Source organism: Perissodus microlepis, chromosome 7, assembly GCF_051167445.1.
Source record: "Perissodus microlepis isolate ML-2025 ecotype Zambia chromosome 7, ASM5116744v1, whole genome shotgun sequence".
In the NCBI taxonomy this organism is placed as follows: Eukaryota; Metazoa; Chordata; class Actinopteri; order Cichliformes; family Cichlidae; genus Perissodus; species Perissodus microlepis.
The window spans coordinates 17132535-17152970 of NC_140467.1; the positions used below are offsets into that span (position 1 = coordinate 17132535).

Sequence of the window (20436 nt, forward strand, 5' to 3'; positions counted from 1 at the left end):
CGCACTCAACCAAATGTGTAACGAGCAGTGTGAACAAATTTGCGTTGTTGTGTGCAAACAATTGCATCTGCGCTGTAATTTTGCTGAACTTCCGCTACCTGTGGTTGCAACTGCCAACACAGCCACGAGTGTTTCAGTGAGTAAATGAAAGTAATGACGAATGTGTTTCTTAATAAGCACGTAAGCTTTTCCCAAACAGTACATGAAAAGTGCAAACTGCGTCTCAGTGAGCTATTTACTGTCTTACAAAAGACTCATATAATGAACAGGTTCAGCTTTTAATGTTCTTGCAGTTTTGAAAAAAAAAAAAGCCATCTGTTACACATCTCACACCCAAAACAGGAGTTTAATTACTTGAAAAACACATCCCTACTTAAAATTATGGGTTTTGGTGCCGTGGGTTTTGTTTTTTTAAGCCAACCGATTTGTTCACAAAAAAGAAAGAAAGAAAGAAAGAAACTTGGATCTGTTTAGTGATGCTTCCCCCCTGTTTTTCAGACAATAAAATAGCTGCTGATTTGCAGCCTTTTGGATTGTAAGTACAAGCAGCTGAAGCCCAATATAAGACATGCAGAGTGACACCGAGTGCACTCCCTAAAAGGATCTTTTCCATGGCTAATATATATTGCCAAGCAATCATTTACAGTCATACAATTCACGCTCGTAATTTGGGATTTTAGAGTCCCAAAACAGGCAATTTGTCGGCATGTTTTTGGCTGTGAAAGTAAAGCAGAAATTCCAGAGGAAACCCTAACAGGCAAAATACTTATAATGCACTGTTCTTCAAAACCCAGTTTAATAGAGACAATTTTGGAGGCCAGCTTTCCCATTAAACAATCCTTTTTCCTGCTTCCCAAAGCAAAGTGTCATGAGCACTGTGTGTACTACTGCAGACATACTTTAAAATAATATCAATGGGCTACAACTGAAGGTACTTATTTTTTATTGTAAAAAATAAAGATGTTCACATGGCAAAATGAGGCTGGAGAGCTTAAAAGCTTGTCATTGGCTATTATGCTGGTGTACTGAAGTGGTTTTCTGTGTTTGAGCAGCTCTCGAGAGAGAGAGAGAGAGCATCAAGTAAGACTGGAATAAGTGCCCCTCTTACTAAGCTAATAGATTAGATGTTTGTGTGTGTCCGAGAAAGAGACTGTGGTCATATTTAAATGTGTGTGAAGCACATGCACATTATCAAACACAAAGACTTCCCCAGACACATACAGTCTGTGGTCTGTAGTCCAGACAGAACAACATGTTCAGAACAAGACAGCATCACTTAGAGTGACTCTCAATTAGAGCAGGTACACAAAAGGGATGGAGATGTTTTGGGGGGAGGGACATGGCTGAGGTTTTGAGGGCCTTTTAAAGGATGAATAGCGCAGTAATAGTGGTGCTTTTTTGTGGGTTAAACATGGTCACACCCTTTTCCAAAGACAGAATGAATAATAATTACAACAGAAGTGATTTCTTTATTTACATTTCTTTTATTCTTTTTTCCCCTCATTTCCTCCTGTCCACAGATTGTATCTTACTTAGTTTATGGGTTAGTTAATGTCTCTCAGGTACAAGAAAGTAGAACATATTACTTAGTTGAGCACAAAGAAAAGAAGTTCTGGTTCCAAATTCAGAATGAACTGATTTGAGTTTACTCTGTCAGATGCAAGGTTATGGATCAATCCACCACCAGCGATAGATCCGTTCCAAATGGTCTTACCTACCACTGTTAGAGCAGAGTGATACACTCTTTGCTTTCCCTTTATAGTAGCAATAGAGCTACAGTTCAGTGCATGTTTGCTGAAGGCAACAGTGCCATCATTAGCTCATACTCATCTAAGAATATCCTAATAAAAAAAAAAAAACGAATCAAAGATGTTGCTGACGATATAACCAAGAAATGTTTTAGGTATGAAACTTACTGTGCACAAGTCTTGAGTCGCCCCTCGTTTTTTTAATATTCTTTCCTTCTAAGGAGCCTGACTTTCCTCTAAAAGGTTTGTAAAACTTATTTTTAAAGTTTGAACAGTATTTTTCCAGAGTTTTAGAAAAATATTAGTAACAGCCTGTTGTAAAAACACATCGTTTGTCGCATGTCTTTAGTTAAATTTATGATAAATGCCAAAGATAACACAATATGATGTGCAGAATTTTTTTTGTACCAACAGTGTGATTCCCAATAAGCTATTACCCAAACACTTGCCGTATTTTAGCATGGTGTACAGTGTTTACATAAAAAAATCTGAGGAAACTGGATAAGTAGACGAGAAAATAAGAAATGGCAGGCCTAAAAATCTATATAAAGCAGATGAACAGTATCTGACAGTAGTGACCATCAAAAACATGACACAGGACCTGAGAGATGTATCTGGCCTGTCAGTTGCAAAATTATACAACAACTGTAATGAAAATCAACTGAAACAGGTCTTATGGAGAAATGAATCCAAATTTGAAATTTTTGGTTCAAATTGTCATCAAATTGAGATCGAGAGAGAGTTACAACAGTGAGTGTTTCAGCAAGACAGTAATCTAAAGACCAATGCCAGTGCAATGAAAAGCATACCTGGGTAGAAAAACACAGGACCTCAACATCATTGAAGCAGTGTGGGATCATCTTGACAGGGAACAAAATAAAAGACAGCCAGCGTCCAAAGAAGAGCTTTGAAGCCTGAAGAACTATTCCTGAAGACTACTAAAGAAATAAGGGAGCTCAGGCTGTATTGAACAATGAAGGTGGCCTTACTAAATACTGACTTTCAAATGCTGTCTTTGACTTATATACTGTAATTCCATGCATGTTTGCATGTAAATCACCTTTTCCCCATTTTTCTTTCTGTCTTTTTTTTTTGTTAACAAAAACAGGTGATTACTCTGTAACAAAAAGTTACTTTAACTGAGTAAAGTAGCTTACTCTGCTACCGATTTGTGAAGAAAGCGCTGGTCCTCTATAGAATACAGAGGAAAACAGCTGGAATTGGAAAAATGCCCCTCATCTATTCTGATCTACCTGGAAAGTAATTCCCCCATGACCTCCAAAATCTTTTTTCATTACCTTTGCAAACATTTCCATTGAAGACACATAAATTTCACCCTTCTCCCCTTCATATAGCATTAAACCCATAAGATGCTGAAGTCACAATAATCTGAAAGAGTTTCAGCTGCTTGAACTGTGCGCTCTCTGTGTCATCACATGACACGGTATATGTGGGTTGTACTGTATATGCAGTTCTCACTGACTTTTGTGAAATGCATAAACAAAGGAGACATTCTGTTTAGAGGTCTGATATTCCCTGGTGACATGAGCCACAACAGTGTGTAAAAAGTCTCCGGATTAATTGGAGTGTAAAGCTGTTAAAAATAATTGGCTTCCCCCCCTCCTACCTCTTATCGTGAGTCTAGTTTCAATCACAAAAGACTGCCCACAGCTCACAGCTATAGTCGTGTCTGGCCTTTGCCTCAAGTCATTCTAAGTATGCTGACATGGGGCAACATTTTCCAGGCTTCTTAACAGCCCAAGTTTTACAATGGGAAAGTATTTTCTACAATAAAAACACTACCACTGGCCATAATGTGCGCATTTATTAAATGACTTTCAGCAGGTTTTTATAATTCCTTCACTGTGAGAACTTTGAGCTTCAAATGTAAGGTAAAAAACAAACAACAACAATATGAGCTACAAAATAAAAGCTGTCAAAGAAAGCCTTGCTGTATTGTATGCCACGAAGATCCCTAAGCCGAAGTGGAAATCCTTCAGGGAGTGTGTTCTGTTCACTGCTAGCCCTAATGTGTGAGTCACGCTGGGGTCTCACATTCATGGATCAAACAATGCAAGTCCATTTTTCACCACACCACATGTGCACATAGGCTATTGGCACATACTTGCAGGACCCCAGGGCCCCAACACTAACCAACCACCCCCTCCATACCCCCCTCCCCTCGCTTGGACTATGCCCGTTTCTGACAACATACCACCCAGCATACCAGTGAATAGGTGGTCAATGCTGGACGAAGGATGCAATCCCCCACACATCGCATGCAGCTGTTACAAAGTGGACACTTTAGACATGTAACACAATACCTAAAAATGACCTCATTCAGCTTCAACCTGTTAAAGTCAAAGCTGGCACAATTTCTTTAAAAAGAGCTGACAGAGAGCCTGACAGTAGTATCTATAATGCCCAGAAGGCAACGTGCCAACAGCCTCTACCCCTCAACAACCGATGGCCCAGTTGGCAGTGTAGAGTACTTCAAAATTGTGCATGGGTTTGTTAGATTTTGACACAGACATGGTGCATCAAAAAATGAAACTGATACTGTTCAAGGCCAACTGTTCCACTACAGGATGTGTGTGAGGAGTGGAAAAGGGGGTTATGTGTGAGGTTTACGGGATTTGAGCTTGCTTAAACAACCTCTACTCCTCCTGCAAAAGCTTTTACTGGAAACAACTGCTGGGCTTGAAGATTGGATGTTTGTGCTCACGACTCTTTATCCAGTATATGTGCATACTTGCATTTGCCCAGATATTTAAAACCAAATAAATAAATGCTGGAGTACATGAACATTTGAAACCTCGCACAGCAAAGACAAAAAAGACTTTGCATAATCAAAAACAAGACTTCACAAATATGTCACTTATATTTTTTCTTTGTATTATTGTAGGGTCTTTACCTTACAGTGCAAGGCACCTTGAGACAACTCCTGTTGTGATCCTGTGATGTAAGTAAAACTGAACTGAAATTGAACGTATACGATACACTGAACTGTGCACTGTATGTCTAGAATACACTGTTCTTGCTTTTTTACTTACAGTTAATCTTTCACATGTTAGCCATAATGAGGTAAGCCAGTGGTTTTTCTAATGCTTTAGCACCATCTACTGGCCAGCAGTAAAGGTGCAGTATAGGCTTTGCACCAACCCAGTCCATCTCAGGTGAAAGTCTTAATACCACAGTTTAAACCTACAATAAATATGAAAAGCCGCAATAATATTTAACATCAAAGCACTTGATTAAAAGATTTCTCTGCCAATTTTCAATCATTTAATATTTGTCATATATTTATATTCAAACCTCATTTATGTTCTTCATGAAGATCCCCCTTTTACTGATAAGGAAACCCGTGTTTACCTCATTGAAGAAGACCACTGAAATGTTGCAGTAGGACAAGCAAAGCTGTAAATAATAAAATCACTGATGTCGTTAGTAATACTTGTGTTTTCCTACAATGATGAGTCTTAACGGATGAAACCTGAACTCCAAGGCATTTTAACCAAACATTTAGCAAAACATTTTGTATACATAAAAAAACAATAACAACAACAACAACAATAATAATAATAATAGGAAAGGGGTTTCGCATTGTTTTTACTGTTTTTGTCCAGCACTTTCTCGTAGGCTACATTAATAAACTGGCGACAAGCAAAAATGTTCCAGTTGTGCAATGTAGTTGTAGTTGTAACTTAAACCCACTTTGCATTAAAAAAAAACCCGAGAGGAAAAAAAGCAATCGAATATCACAGTAATCGATTATTCATAGTCCTCGTAATTATGGACATAATGATTCATGTGTGTAGTTCTATGTTATGGACGGTAGGGGTCACTGTTCTCTCAGTTTGGGAAATGTTTGTTTCTCAGGCCAGAAAATGATCCCTTCTTAGATTTCAGTGCAGATTCTCATAGCTGAAATGTAATTTTAAGTGGCAAAAATGCAGTAGCTCTTCTACTGCTAAATTTAAACTTGGAGCTTTTTTCTTTGCCTCAGTAGTAAACTTGTAAACTAACTTTTTTAATGTTTCACACACTCATCAACCACTTGGTTAAGTTGGTAAGTTACATCTTCCTAGTACTGGGTTGTAACTTCTTTGGCTTTCATGATAGCATCACAAAGTTGGTAACACATCCACAATGCACATTTTGAGTTCCACCGCATCCCAGAGGTGCTCTATTGGATTGAGATCAGGTGACTGTAGAGACCATTTGAGTACAATTCAGTTCAATTCAGTTGTATTTATACAACAGTTGCTTCAACACACTTTGCATTGCAAAGTAGAACCTACAATAATACATAGAGAGAAAAACCCAACAATCATATGATCCCCTATGAGCAAGCACTTTGGCCACAGTGGGAAGGAAAAACTCCCTTTTAACAGGAAGAAACCTCCAGCAGAACCAGGCTCAGGGAGGGGCGGGGCCATCTGCTGCGACCGGTTGGGGGGAGAGAAGGAAGACAAGATAACAGACATGCTGTGAAAGAGAGCCAGAGATTAATAACAAGTATGATTCAGTGCAGAAAAGGTCTTTTGACACATATTGAGTGAGAAAGGTGACTGAAGAAGAAATACTCAATGCATCATGGGATCCCCCAGCAGCCTACACTTATTGGAGCATAACTAAGGCCCTAACTATATGCTTTAGCAAAAAGGAAAATTTTAAGCCTAATCTTAAAAGTAAAAATAGTCTTTGTCTCCTGAATCCAAACTGGAAGCTGGTTCAGTGTACAGTGAACTCATGTTCAAGAAACCAGTTTGAGATTATTTCTCCTTTGTAACATAATGCCATCAGAAGATGGGTGCAATGTTGTGGTCATAAAGCGATGATCAACAACAGCAGCACTTAAGTACACTGTGACATTTAAACAACCATGCTGCAGCAGAAACCAACACTCATGAGACCAGGCATTGATTTTCTATTAAATTTTGGTGAACCCGTTTAAATTGCAGCATCAGTTTCCTGTTCTTAGCTGGCAGGACTGTCACTCCTTATAATAATAACAAGTATTATAAGGACTATATAAGTTATATTATGATTTATTCAACAATGGGGTTATTATACCAATAACTAATTCATCTTTAATGTTTACTTAATCAGTATGAGAGTAATGCAAAAGTACTCACTTTTATGAGCAAAATGTACTATGAGACATACAGTACACATAAAAAAAAAACATTTGGCATTAAGTTTTTATTACAGATTTATTCCTATTTTTCATAGTTACTTCTGGCATATGCCCCTTAGAGCAGGTTGCAGCTGTAGATTGTACCAGAATGTCTGTGCCGTTACCTCAAAGCAGACTGTGTACCGTGGTCAACATCAATCATTAGCACTTTTTATGAGGATTCTCTGCACAGGTTTGTGTTTTTCAACTCCATCATTAGCGATATCTGGTTTATGAAAACATTAAGGCAAGAGGAGTTTTTTCCCAACGTCCACAGCCTGGGAAGTCTGAAAGGACCTCATCACAGCTTGATTTCACTGGAAAACTGCTCTTGAAGGGAGTTGTTGTTGTGCTTCAGGACTATTCCAAATCCTTAGATTAGATTTTAGGAACCAAAGCAGGCTTTTGGCAAGAAATCAAAGCAGCTCTTGAGGCACTGCAGTATCTGTTTTCATTTAATGTACAAAGCTATCTTGGTGCAATGAGCCCTAGAAAAGTGGCTTATATATAAGCACTCCACTTTTTCCTGAAGTACCTGCACCTTTTATTACCAAGGGAATTTGGTGACATAATTCCCTGAAAAGGAACCTTTCCACTTCTTTCTGGGGTTTACATGAAACTTACCTCATTCCTGGATTTTGACACAACTTTGATGATTCGCTCTGTATTTGACAGCTTTAGGTGTTTCTAAATCTCAAGAATACATATATATTAGTGAGGACTGGTTTTAAAAGGTATTTGCTCTGTTTATATGTCTCTTAAGTGGAACTGAACTCTTGAAAGTCATGTTGTGGAAAAGCAGTCTGCATCACTAAGTGAATCCACATGGAGCCACAATGTGGTGAGCAAAGCATCCAGCCAGAGCTGACCTGCTGCCCTTCTTTAGAATCCAGCTGACTCTGTGGCAGACAGAATCTGCTGTAGTGATAAGAAGGGCCCATGCTTTACGTGACTTCATACAGCCTTGTAATATTTCATTTAATATATTTACTTTGCTGCATACAGAATGTATATGGAGTTTGACCTTAGATTTTGAGTTTAAATCTATGTGCACATGATTATATTAGAAAACAGGGCAATGACTTGATCTGTTTGAAGGATTATTTATATAAATTATGTTGCATATTGTTTTAGTTCACTAAAATAAAAATAAAAAGCAGACTTTGCAAAAATGAAAACCAATTGAAATGATTTTGTCAACTTAGTTTGCTTAAAAATTGTTTTGCAACTTGCATGATTAGAAATTCATGGATAAAAAGTCCCAAAGAAATAGATAAACAAAATACAAAACTAATATTTAGTATTTTAGTTTTAACTAGTAATAGTGTTACAGTATAGATATTTATAGATTGTGATTTGGGATTTTATACTTTTTAAAATCAATATTTTTAAACTGCATTGAGCCTTGGTGTGAGAGACCCAGATCCGACCCTCCTAGCAGTTTAACGTCACGTGTCTTAACGTAAAGGGAGTTGGTATCCAACTTTCTAAAAACAGCAACAAAATAGCAAAGTATCAAAACTGAAAATTGCAAATATAAAGAACCACACCATCACTTTGTTCATCAACGAGTCTGTTGGAAAGCAAGTTTTATTCTTACATATTCTTTAACATTAGTGTAGTAGCAAGACATACAAGTAATAGTACAATTAGTATAGCACCAAAATCATTTGTTTCTTTTATACAGGCTGCATACATACTGTAGGTACATAGGATTCTTTTAAACATCTTTGGATAAAGCATGGCAAACAAGCACACCGTTTCTCTACTCAGTACCAATGCCCATTCAATATTTTAGCACACAGTTTGCAATTCAAGTATGAATATTACAAATACACATATATCATAAGTTACAAATCTTAATGGTTGTTACAAAAAAACAAAAACAGGATTACATTTCTACAAAACTGACAGCACACAGTGCATCAAGTATTCTTTAAATTTCTGATACAGACCTCATAGCACAATTGACCATCATAAAATGAATGACAGCCAAAGGTTTTCTAGCTGCTCACTGACTTTTATTATTTTCAGCCATTCTTTAAATCAAAAGAAGCGGCATTGTCTGAGAGGGAAAACAGTCTGCATCTACTGCCTAACTTTGGTTAAAGCTTACCATTAGCAAATCCGCGTGTTCAGTTGGTTGATAGTTGTAATTGCGGTCATGGTAAAAGCCAGATATGATGCGTTACAGTAAGTATTGCTCAATGGGAGAGTCCTTCGCACAGTCGCTGGTCTGTTTTATCGGGCAATCTTGCATCTAAAACATTAGCTCTGTTCATAAAAGGACCACAACAGGCTATAAGGAGATCCTAGGGAGTCTGCTAGAAAGAGTTGAATCTCTGCCCTATCGAGTGTTATTCCCAAAGCCAGTATTTTCCTTCTCAACATTAGAGGTAATTCCAGTTCAAAAGCACCTTTTAAAAGATCCTCATTCAAGATTAGTGGTTATATGCTACAAATAGTAGGCTAATACCTATTTTAGCAGACAACGGACAAAACATATCAGACAATGGCTTCTCTGTTGGTAGTAGTCATTGTACCGTCATACAGAACATATCTACAAGTCAATGCAGAATAAATATGTTCAAACATAAATATATTACAACACATATCTCAACCGAGTATGGATGTCTATGAGAGGTAGGGTTTTGCAGGCACCTACAGTAGGCCCAACGGAGGGTGTGAGGTGAGACGCGCACGCATACACACACCTGATACTGTGTCAAGGTGTAACAGATGAGAACTCGTGTGACAAAGAGAAACACCAATAACAATCTAACTATGAAACACACATGCACGCACACGCACAAAACAGAAAAAATTGTACTTTAACACCAGGAAATATGGAAATAGTTCAGCTATTTCCTCACAGCACTAGTGTTTACTCTGACAGTCGTGCCTCAGTGTCAGTCGGTGGACTGTCTATGTGGGTTTCAGTAGTTTTGTTAAAAATACCTGACAACAGATGACAGCAGACAGACTCACAAAGTACACGACAACTAAAACAAAACGTTATCTGTAGTTATTCTAAAGGCTCCTGATGTTCTCCTAACGTTTGACCTCTGACATGAGACAGGTCTGGAAGGACATCAGTACTTAGTTGCATGCTGATACATTTCAGAGTCTTGAGCCACAAAAACAAAAAAAGCATAAGAATTTCTCATTCCACCGACCGTAAGTGTTTGTACGTCTCAAACTATGTCATTACTCATGCAAGTGGCCCCTTTCACATTTTTCAGGTTAAAAAATAATGGTTATTTGATTCATACGTTATTCTCATTATTGTGTTGCAAGTGAAAACGCAAATGGGAAAAGGGGTCACCTCCTGAGTAAATCCCAGGATGAGACATAAGTTTAAACAGGAACCTGAACTACTTTTGTTCCATTTCTTTTCCATATGGGAATCATTCCTGCTCATCTGTTGCTGAGAACAAGATTTGTAATGCCCTCATATATATATACCAAAGCAGCTAGTTTCTGTAGCCATCATTTTTCTTAATCTGTCACAATGTAGAAAAATAACACAACTATCCCTTATATACTCTTCCATAGTCTGCGTATAGACCTTTTTTTTGAACCACAGTAGGATTACAAGGACAGCATGTCTCCTTGTATACTATCTTGCTGACCACCATATCAGTTGGATCAGAGCCCAAGTGTTTTGTGTCTTTCTAAGTTTGGAAAAAGTTCCTTATCAGCCGGGAGGATATTTCTTTTCCTCCTGTCTTTGTATTTGTTTTCCCAGTGTTTTCAGTCCTGTATCCCGTGTTATGATACAAAAAAAATCAATTTGCGTCATGCAAAATAATTTAGTCTCCAAAGCACATGAGTGCATGACAACGTCTGCACAACTGCTGACTCCTCTTAAGTGTTAGTAGTTTGGGTGAAGTACCTGATGGTGGCCCTGTAGCACTGCACTATATATAGCGTCCTGTCTGTTCTAGCTGCCGTTTGGGAATTGAGGATATTACTGTGGGATAATAATTGTTAAATGGTCCCCCTCTGACACTCACAGATGACTGCAGGATCAAATCTCTCTTATTGCCAGTATCTTATTCCAGACAGATTTAGGTGGTTTGGTCTCTGCACAGCTCTCAGTGGACTTGAAGAAGTAGGCCGTTGTGAGCCTGGGGAATGCACTTCCCACAGAAACCACCACAGCGGCCGTAGATTCTTGTCCCATCCTACAGACAGAGACAAATGAGAGAGGAAAAAGTGGGCAAAGGGCAGAGAATGAAATCTTCATAAATGTCATGAAGGGATTCCTGCTCAGTGAATCACATTGATGACATTTCAGCACTACAGTCTCACACCACAACTGGAGTGATCCAGCATGAGGCTCAGTCCACCCCAGCAAAATGAAAACAGTGATCCATTACTTGAAATCTGCCCAGCATGACCCACACTAAAGGCAAGCATTATAGGAGTTCACTTGGAACGTTTTGTTTTTACCTCCGATCTGTGGACTTTGACTGAAACATAGTTGCCCTGAGATGTCCACTTGGTGGCTTGAGCCACTTTGAAGCCAGTGCCAATTAGATTGATGCTGAACTGGCCCTGAAAACAAAAAAGAGACCGATTTATTTCATAGAAGTTCTCTAACAGGTAAGGTAAAAGAATATAAAACACACAACCAAAAAAAGCAAAACTGTCTTTCTTTTTTTTTCACAAACCTGTGGACATTTGGCTGCACTATAACAATCCCCCGCTGTAGCAAAGGGCACTGGTTGACCAAGAGGTGTCTGGGAAAACCGGAGGTCTGTGACTGGTAAACAGATACCAAAGACACTGATTTAGAGTCACAGTGACCACAAGCAGAAAAAAATTGACTGAAAACATCTGTGCAAAGGATGGTAACCACATGGCTGTAGAGTATCAACAACTAAGATTTTACTTTCTGGAAGAAGATATTTTTCAACATTTTTTCTCCTATAGTGAATTTGCTTAAATCTAAAGCAAAATTAGCAAAATCTTACTTTTTAAAACATATTTACCTATAAGAAATCTTTATGTTACATTTTCTAATCGTTTACTGAAATTCAAATACTGTTTGACTGCATGCAAGTAACGTTTACAATATTGCAAAAGGCACACCACATTAGCACCTCTTCATATTCTGCCCCTCATCTTTAACTCATTATTTCTCCTCGGCTCTCTTTAAGCCACCTGAAAACTAAATGAGTGCTGCGCAGACTGGGTGTGGGAACATGTGCTTTAAGGACCCAGATGAGATGAAGGATGATAGCGTAGGTACTAATCCAGATTCTCAAGCATGCAAACTCATGCAGACACATCTTGTGTTTACCTATTTTTATGGCCATAACGCCTTTCCTTAGATATTCCTAAAGCTAATTAAAAGCGGAACATCTAATCCTACCCATTACCTTTATTCTCACCATAATCTAATTCTAAACTTAACCTAGTACCTAAGGTTTAGCAATCAAAAAGCCTCTCAAACTTGCACAGTCCTGCAATTTGGTTCCAACAAATCTGCCTGAAGCCACAAGTATAATTGCGTCTCAGCTTTTGGGCCCTGAGAATATAATAAAACACGCACTAACACATGCAAAGACAAAAGAAAAACAAAAAAAACAGCACAGTAATCTACATTGTTTTATGTAATCAAAAGCATACTTGGACAAAATAGGGCAGGTGGAGCTGAGTGGAATAATGAGCAGAGGAATATGGCCTGAAGATGTGCATGTGTGCACATTGTAATTGTATGATTGCTTGCATGCAAGCGTGAGGACATGTTTTATTTCTGATGCAAAAGGATGGATGAGTGCTGACGGGCACAGTTTCAAGTCATCTCCAGGGACACGAACACACAGTGCTGAAATCTCATTATTTTGATTTGGGAGGAGAGAGCGGCTTACTTTCATTTGGACTGGGTTCTGGATGTGGCATTAGCGCTTTGGAGCGAGGCGTGTGAGGGTTAAAAAAACACCCATGTGTGGTCTCGATACAGTGTACGGCGTAAGGCAATCATGAAGTAATTACTCACTCGTTATCCTCAGGGAGTTTAGGTCCAGACGAACTTTGTGGAAGAGTGTGTATCCCGCTGCTGAGTAGTCGTTCCTACACTCACAGTCCTGTTTTCGGCTGCCGTTATACGGGCATTGAAATGGGTTCAGCAACCTGTGCGTTTAAAGAAATATGGGAACTGAGTGCAAACAGCACAATAACCATATTTCACACATTGCATAACCATACAGCGAGTCATCTCCACATCATACGCACCTGTGGCCATACACCTCGGAGTAGTTATCGGTCTGACCGCTGCGCAATGTCACATACTCCTTGGGGAAATCAGTCTGCATCTCAGCACAGTAAATCTAAGAGCAAACATGTTAAGGTAAAGGATGAGATCCCACGAGTTTGCTGCTGCTGCTACTTGAATCATGACGTGTGCCGGAGTAATTCTGGCAAAACATACAAACCTGTAGGATCCGGGATTTGACTTTGAGATAGTATTCGCCATCTATCCTCACGCCCTGTCTCATCTGGACCTCTCGGCACGTACTGAACAACTGGCCTGGGAGAGGGAGTGAGGAAGAAGAGCTTTCAGTGCAACAGTGGGAGCTGTCGACAGCTTTTAAAAGCTGGAGTATTTAGCCATCTCATTTTAAAAGTTAGTACATAAATCTTTTGTCAGCAAATAGCATAAAAATTTTGAAAGCTAAAAAAACTAAGCACTTCTCCCTAAAGCGGATTGTGACTTGGATCTATTCTTCCCAAGCTTGAGGTGTTGTAATTGTCTTGTTTGTGTTGCAGAGCTCATATTGAGCTAATTAGCTAGTCAAGATTAATACTTGACCAGAGAACTGACTGTCCAGTATATCCTTTCAATTTCATCAGTGCCTGACTTGGCAGAATCTAAGTCAGGAACGATTAACCCTGCGAACTTTGGCTTGCTGTTTTGCAGCACTTTCCAAATCCACAATAATGCCTGGCTCAGCTGAAGCCCTTGAGGCATTCTGACAGACTGCACAATTTGCAGAAAACTGCTGACTGTCTGTTTATTGTTCCACTAAGTGATCACTCCAAGAGGCTTTAAGTAGTTTATTGTGCAAAAACAAAGCAAAACACAGAGTTTTTAGAATCAGATACGGTTGTTTCCACATAAAGCACAGACAGTGACCATTACATTCCATTTTACCACTCACATTCTCTTTCCTGACACGCAGCCTGAGACTCAGGTCTCTCTGACAGACGACAGAGTTTGGACGTTTGGCCTTTTGAGGTCACGCACTCCACTCTGCGCTCCATCACTCCTGCTCCACAGGTCTGCGAGCACTGGTAAAAACACGCACATACACAAACTCATTCCCTCTAAAAGTGAAAAAGGCTCCAGTCCAAATCCACAAATGAGATTTATTAAAATCCACAAGTCATCAAAATGTATTGTTAAAACTGTGATTAGCTGAGGAGGATTTCTTGCTGTCTAAGAAGCCTTTTCTGACTCACCTTGCTCCACGGGCCAACTTTCCAGTAGGACATGTGAAGGCATTCCGTGAGGAGGCACGGCCGGCTGCCAGGAGGGCGAGGCTCAGGACAATTCATGCTGGCAAAGGAGGACTGAGTGTACACACCCTGAGCGGGAGAGGTGGGCATCAGGGAGCAGGAGACAATACGCTGCTGGTAGCCAACACCGCAGCTGGCAGAGCACTAAGCCACACGAAAATACACACAGTGGGTTAAAAGCTTTGGCTTTAGAAGAAGCTTTTGTGCAGTAGAACGGGGCCTCATTGGTACTGCTGATGAGAATTGATGACCTTGCTCATTTTAAAGCCTTCTCCATTTTAATGAGCCTGATTCTACTGAAATGCAGATGTTTTGAAGCAATTAGTTGATTACGATGAAAATTAAATTAGCAGAAGATGTCAAACGTTTTCGTGTTTTATTTAATGAACAATTTGAAATAAATACCACATTTTCATCAGCATCTTGTCAGCTGTTTTAGTACATACACAGCAGATCTCCCTATGACTATTAGAATATTTGTATGTGAGAAACAAGAAGACAGCTCTAAATAGACACAGTTTCTCCTTTTTATCTCATTTTTAAGTTAATACCTTTTGGGTTCAGACAGTTGTTTGAAAAAAGAAAAAGATGAAACAAAGTTCCTTCAGTCTTAAGCACTAAATTATTTCTTTCCATTTTAGAGAAATTAGGAATTATTTGATACCAATACTGAAACTTATTACTTATATTTTTTTTATGTTCTTACCATTGACCAGTCTCCTGTTATCCACATGTAGTGACAAGGAGCTTCTTTGCAGGGCTGGAGCAATGGAGGTCGGGCTAATGGATCACAGTAATCACCCTGAGCAGGTGTCATTCCTGGATCCATGCACACCACTTTCCTGCTTCTCACGCCTTCTCCGCATGTTGCATTACACTGATAAAAAAATAAATAAATAAATCACACACAGGGTTGTGAGATGGATTGTGGTTTCAGCAACTAAATCAACTTCTAAGACTCCTGGACATCCCTTTAGCACAATAAATGCACACCTATTAAAACTTTACACAAATGGAGGAAAGTGAGTGTTGTGTAACAACTGGAACAGTAACACAATGCCAAACATGTGCTCTTGACAATGTCAGTGTTAAAGATAAAAGTTAAAACTGATTTCCCTTCAGTAATGGCTTAAAAGTCATAAAATGAATCAGGATTTGAAAATTCATGTTTTTCTTTTCACTTTCTTCATATTTCATAAGAACAGAGAGGATTTCAGGGGCAAACTGTGAGAGAAAGAACGTTCAAAGTTTCTGCGGCAGCACAGACAGAGATCTAAACACTGCAAAGATTCAAGCAGTGCTATGTCCCTACAGGATGTCCCTTTTTTTAATGCCTCGCTTTGAGGACAAAGCACATCGCATTAAAGAAAGATGAGCCAAGAAGAAAACAGTCTGCTAGCGTGACACAGAGCAGTGCCGTTCAGTAGCACAGAAGGGGCGATGGCCATCAGTACTCTCAAGTTTGGATATCATTGATTTGTATCATATTTAGTTGCGATGGTTAACACTAAAGCCCTCACGACAGATAAAGGGTGTATGCAGGACGCCCATCTAATGGTGCAGAGAGAGAGAGTTAGCGACAAAGTGGAGATTGCAGCCAATAAAAGCTTTAATAAGATGCTTAAACATCTGAACATCTGTTTCACACTTGGAGAGTGAGCAAAGGAAATACGTCGTCACAGATAGGAAGAAAGAGAATAAACAAGTTACTTACTTCTTTCCATTCATCAGCAACCCAAGTGTAGTGTCTGCACTCTGCAGTTTGGCACGGCCGCGCAGTAGGAGGATGCACGCGAGCGTCACACAGGTCCTCGAGGACTCGTCCCGTACCTTTTAGCCTGCAGTAGACATCGCGGTTCTGAACTCCGACCCCACAGGTGACAGAACACTAGTAAAACACACACAAAACACACATCTCATTTCGAAAACATGGCAAGAAGTGGGAAATGACTCTAAAGGAAGCTTATTTTTCTCCAGCAGCAATAAGGCTATAAATACAAAGTATTCGTTTTTGTGGCTTTTTAAACTCATTTCTGTTGTAGAGCTGACCTTAAAGGGGCACTAAGCTGATGACACAGTCTTAAAAGCTTAAAAAAGAAGGCGACTGAACTTCTTTAAGTCCGTAAAGATGTTTCGCCTCTCATCCATGAGGCTTCTTTGGTTCTTAAAACAAATGGGGGAGAGTTCCAAGCATTTAACCTCTAGTGGGAGCTGACCACTTCGGAGGTGGTGCTGAGGGTCGCTGACCCACTATTGATCCTGTGTATTATCAGATGAGCCAAAGTCTGATAAAAGGGGTCATTACCATCACAGGGGGTTACGGGTGAATCCACTGTGTGACCTTGCCCCACCCTCACGCGATCTGTTGAGGTCATCTGAGGCAAGATGTGAGTGGAGGGTAAAGATTTCAAAGATTTCTCTGATTTGATGAAAGTCCAGTTGGGTCAACTGTATGTTCTAAGAGATTTCTTTACATATGTGTGCTCCTTTTCTTGGTTTTTCAAACTCTTAAGACTACCATGACCTGGATGACTGAGGACCTACACAGACACACAGATTTTACACATTAAATCCAATTTCCTTGACATGAGAAAAATGCTGTACAACACATTTTGTTATTAACCTTGACTTTGTCATTGGAGGTATGTTGCCCTGGAATTTAGACTTAAAATTGTGCATGAGTACGGTTTAGAACAAGTCACTATTTACGAGTAGCGGGCGTCAGTAAGAACTGACAGCTGAGTTGCATTTTAGGACCATGTGCTTATGATGCTTCATAAATCTCTAAATCACAGACTCACCAATTTAAACTAAGACTATATAATGTCTGCTCAGCAGCAGCCACTACAAGGGGCAGTTACAAGATAATGGTTTATTGAATTTGCCCTTATTTTCTGAGATGCTTATGTATTGCATACTACCATTCTAACAAATATGCTAAGAAAATATGTGTTAACAGAGTAATTTAAGTGAGACAGCAAAATCCATCTTATAATTCTGTTGGTTTTCCTCTCCTAAGTTTCATAGGCGATATTTTTATAACGTTTGTTTGGTCTGCCGAGTTAAGATATGCTGCTTTGATGCTCCGGTTCAATGCACTTCATGAATCCAGAAATGGGTTTGTTCCTATTCTGTGAGCTGTATATCTGGGATCACACAAAGATCTATCTCAGACATCTCTTTGATGTTCTTTGAGAAGCATGCCTGCATACTAAGGTAGTGCTCTGTAAGATTTCAGCTGACCACGCTGATTTCTCAGCTTGCCCGCCACACATTACACATTCATAAAAATCAGTGTACGATCCAGAAGTTGCTGCAACTTCTGTTATCGTTGCAGAGTTTATCCTTAGATGTGAAGGTTCAACTCTTTGAGTTTGGAGAAAGAACAAAAAGCACTGCAGGAAATCTGACCTTCAGATCAAAATATGCCTTTAAAAAGCAAAAACAACAACAAAAAAACTTGCATCAAGCATGAAAATAGAACCTGCTGTTCAAGTGATTCTAGTTGCTGTTAAGTGATACAGCATAACCCAGCTTTAAAAAGTGTGCGCTCTTTAATCACAGTGTTTAGTAAGCAGTTTAAAGGGTCAGCTCATTTCATTTAAAAGGGCATTTTTTCCTGTACTTTCAAGCTTCGTATAGTGGAATTAAACAAAACTTGTTCTTTATCATCTTTTAAAGCAAACATAGATTTTACCATATAAACAAAATCATTCCCCTTCATTTTATTAAAACAAAATAATTCAATAATTTGTGAGAAACATGCAACTAAAATCCAAACTCAAAATAAGATAACCAAATAAATAAGACACTGAATCGTCCTTTCAACTTCACTTTACAATAAACATGTGTAACATGGTATTTCGAATAGCAAGTGGAGAGAATTTTGTCCTTGAAAACCAAACCAATTCCCAATGGGAAGCACCCCCTCCTCCCCCCAGCTCCTCTAATATATTGTCTATTACATTCGCAGTCAGAGGTGACTGAGAGTGCTGGGTAGCTTCGGAATAACTCAGGCACTGGGTGCTGAGGTTTCAAAGTTGTCACATGCACGGACATTAAGATATAAAACATGTCTTTATGCTCTAGTTGAGGATTTCATGGTTGCTGGTGGTATGTGGAGGAAGATGATTGCTTCCAGACACCAGTGAGAGAAAAAGTGAGAGGGGAGGAGGAAAGGCTCAAAGAGTGGGGAGTGGCAGGAGTCTTGTGAAGGGGGAGCAAATGTAAGCCTTGCAGGACCTTTGGGGATTTTACATTTACATTTTATACTTTCCAAGCAGGCATGAGAGGCTTTTCATGAACTGCTATGAAAGTATTCAGTGTCCAAGTCACCAATTAGTACAGAAACCTCCTGTAATTCAGATATTTATCCCCTTCCCACTCTGTTTGCATGTGCATGCACCACAAACTTGGCTGCATCAGCTGCCATGTTTATCACTTTTCATTTTGACAGATTCACATTCACATGGTCAGTGTGTGGTCTGACAAAAAGCTTTCATAGAAGAACTGTACTCTAAGATAGGATTTTAAAATATTCCCTGAATATTTGAAACCACAAACACAAATGTTACACTAAGTGTGCTATAGTAGTGCACAAAAGTCTCGTGTCAGTCCTCATTTCTTTACATTTTGCTTCCAAGAAGCCAGACTTTCTTGTCATTTTTAAAGTGGTCTTGAGCAAGAGTTCTTCAGGCTCTCTGAATGTCGTTCAAAGTTGTTCTATTGACATTAACCACTTTTTGCACTTTAGTCCAGTCCTTGTACCTGACCATTTATAGAGTATTTCTTTTTTTGTTTATTGAACCATTTAACACTGACCTATGAAAAGATCAAGAATAAAAAGGCACCTAACTCAAGGGATGAACCACTTTTGTGTCTACACATATCAGAAACTTAAACTAAGAACCAATTTGAAATTGCATCTTTAGAGCTATTAACTCAAACTTTGACATATCTTGGTATGCTGTCCAATGTGTCTTAAAGAAAGCTGAGGAAAGTTGACAAGTGGAGGGCAAAAGATGACATATCAGGCATAAATAAAAACAACGCCATGTGCAAAGCATCCAGTAGTACTGCACTGGCTTCATTTCTCAGTATCACAATGATCCCAGTCACATTGCCAGTGCAGTACAAGCACTCTTGGAACGCTATCGGTTATAGATTAGCCTCCCCACATTCTGGACCTCAACATTATTCAAGCAGTGTGGGATAATCTTGACAGAAAATGGAACCAAATCCAGCCAACATCCAAAAAAGAGCTTTGAATGTCATTAAAGAAGCCTGAGAACTATTCCTGAAGACTTCTTAAACAAATTACAAGAAAGCTGCCTAAGAGAGCTCAGGCTGTGTTGAGGAATGAAGGTGGTCATCACACAATTATTGACTCTGAAGTTTGTTAGAATTTTGCACAGTACTGTACATAAACAGTCTTGGCCTTTAGAGTTTAGTTTACACTTTTGGGAATGACACATAAATCTTCAAAAAGAGCAAACTGAGCGGTGATTGGACAGGTGCTCTGTGTGTACATGTCCTACATCTGCAATCTCTAGAAAGAGTTTGTGTTTGTGCCTCAGCTGCAGTTACTCACAGCATGGCCTCTCTGAGACTTTTGGTTATTATCTAATCCCCAGAAGATAGCAAGAAGAACAAACATACCTCCCTCCATCTGTTAGCTTTCCAACTGGGGCATACTCGAGCCCGACAGGCCTTCTGTGTCCGAGGCCGGGGCAGATGACTGCAGTGCTTCTCTTCTATTTTGGTTTGGTTCTGATATACACAGACTACATCCCGCTGTTTGGTCCCTCTGCCACAGCTTACTGAACACTGGGGAGGAAATTGCAGGGAAGGGGGATGGGTGTTGGATAGAGAACAACACAAAGTTTAGTGAAACACAGTAAAGTCCAACTCATAGCTCGATTAGAGCTCATGCTTATGATTGCACCATGTAAACATTTCTGTACAGAAGTTGTTCGAAAAGTA

General features: G+C 39.4%; 1 protein-coding gene across 1 annotated transcript in view; it reads right to left on the reverse strand.

Moving 5' to 3' along the window:
• Window positions 1–8483: 8483 nt before the first annotated feature.
• The window catches only part of LOC146382896 (A disintegrin and metalloproteinase with thrombospondin motifs 20), a 76808-nt gene continuing 64855 nt past the window's right edge, over window positions 8484–20436 (reverse strand). The window contains exons 29-39 of the mRNA XM_084933897.1: window positions 20113–20280; window positions 16169–16342; window positions 15161–15331; window positions 14398–14598; window positions 14097–14226; window positions 13371–13465; window positions 13171–13265; window positions 12935–13068; window positions 11604–11695; window positions 11383–11487; window positions 8484–11114 (exon numbers count right to left, since the gene is read on the reverse strand). Coding sequence (XP_084790023.1) covers window positions 11025–11114; window positions 11383–11487; window positions 11604–11695; window positions 12935–13068; window positions 13171–13265; window positions 13371–13465; window positions 14097–14226; window positions 14398–14598; window positions 15161–15331; window positions 16169–16342; window positions 20113–20280 — 1455 coding nt within the window. The 3' untranslated portion in view covers window positions 8484–11024. The remainder of the gene's footprint in view (window positions 11115–11382; window positions 11488–11603; window positions 11696–12934; window positions 13069–13170; window positions 13266–13370; window positions 13466–14096; window positions 14227–14397; window positions 14599–15160; window positions 15332–16168; window positions 16343–20112; window positions 20281–20436) is intronic.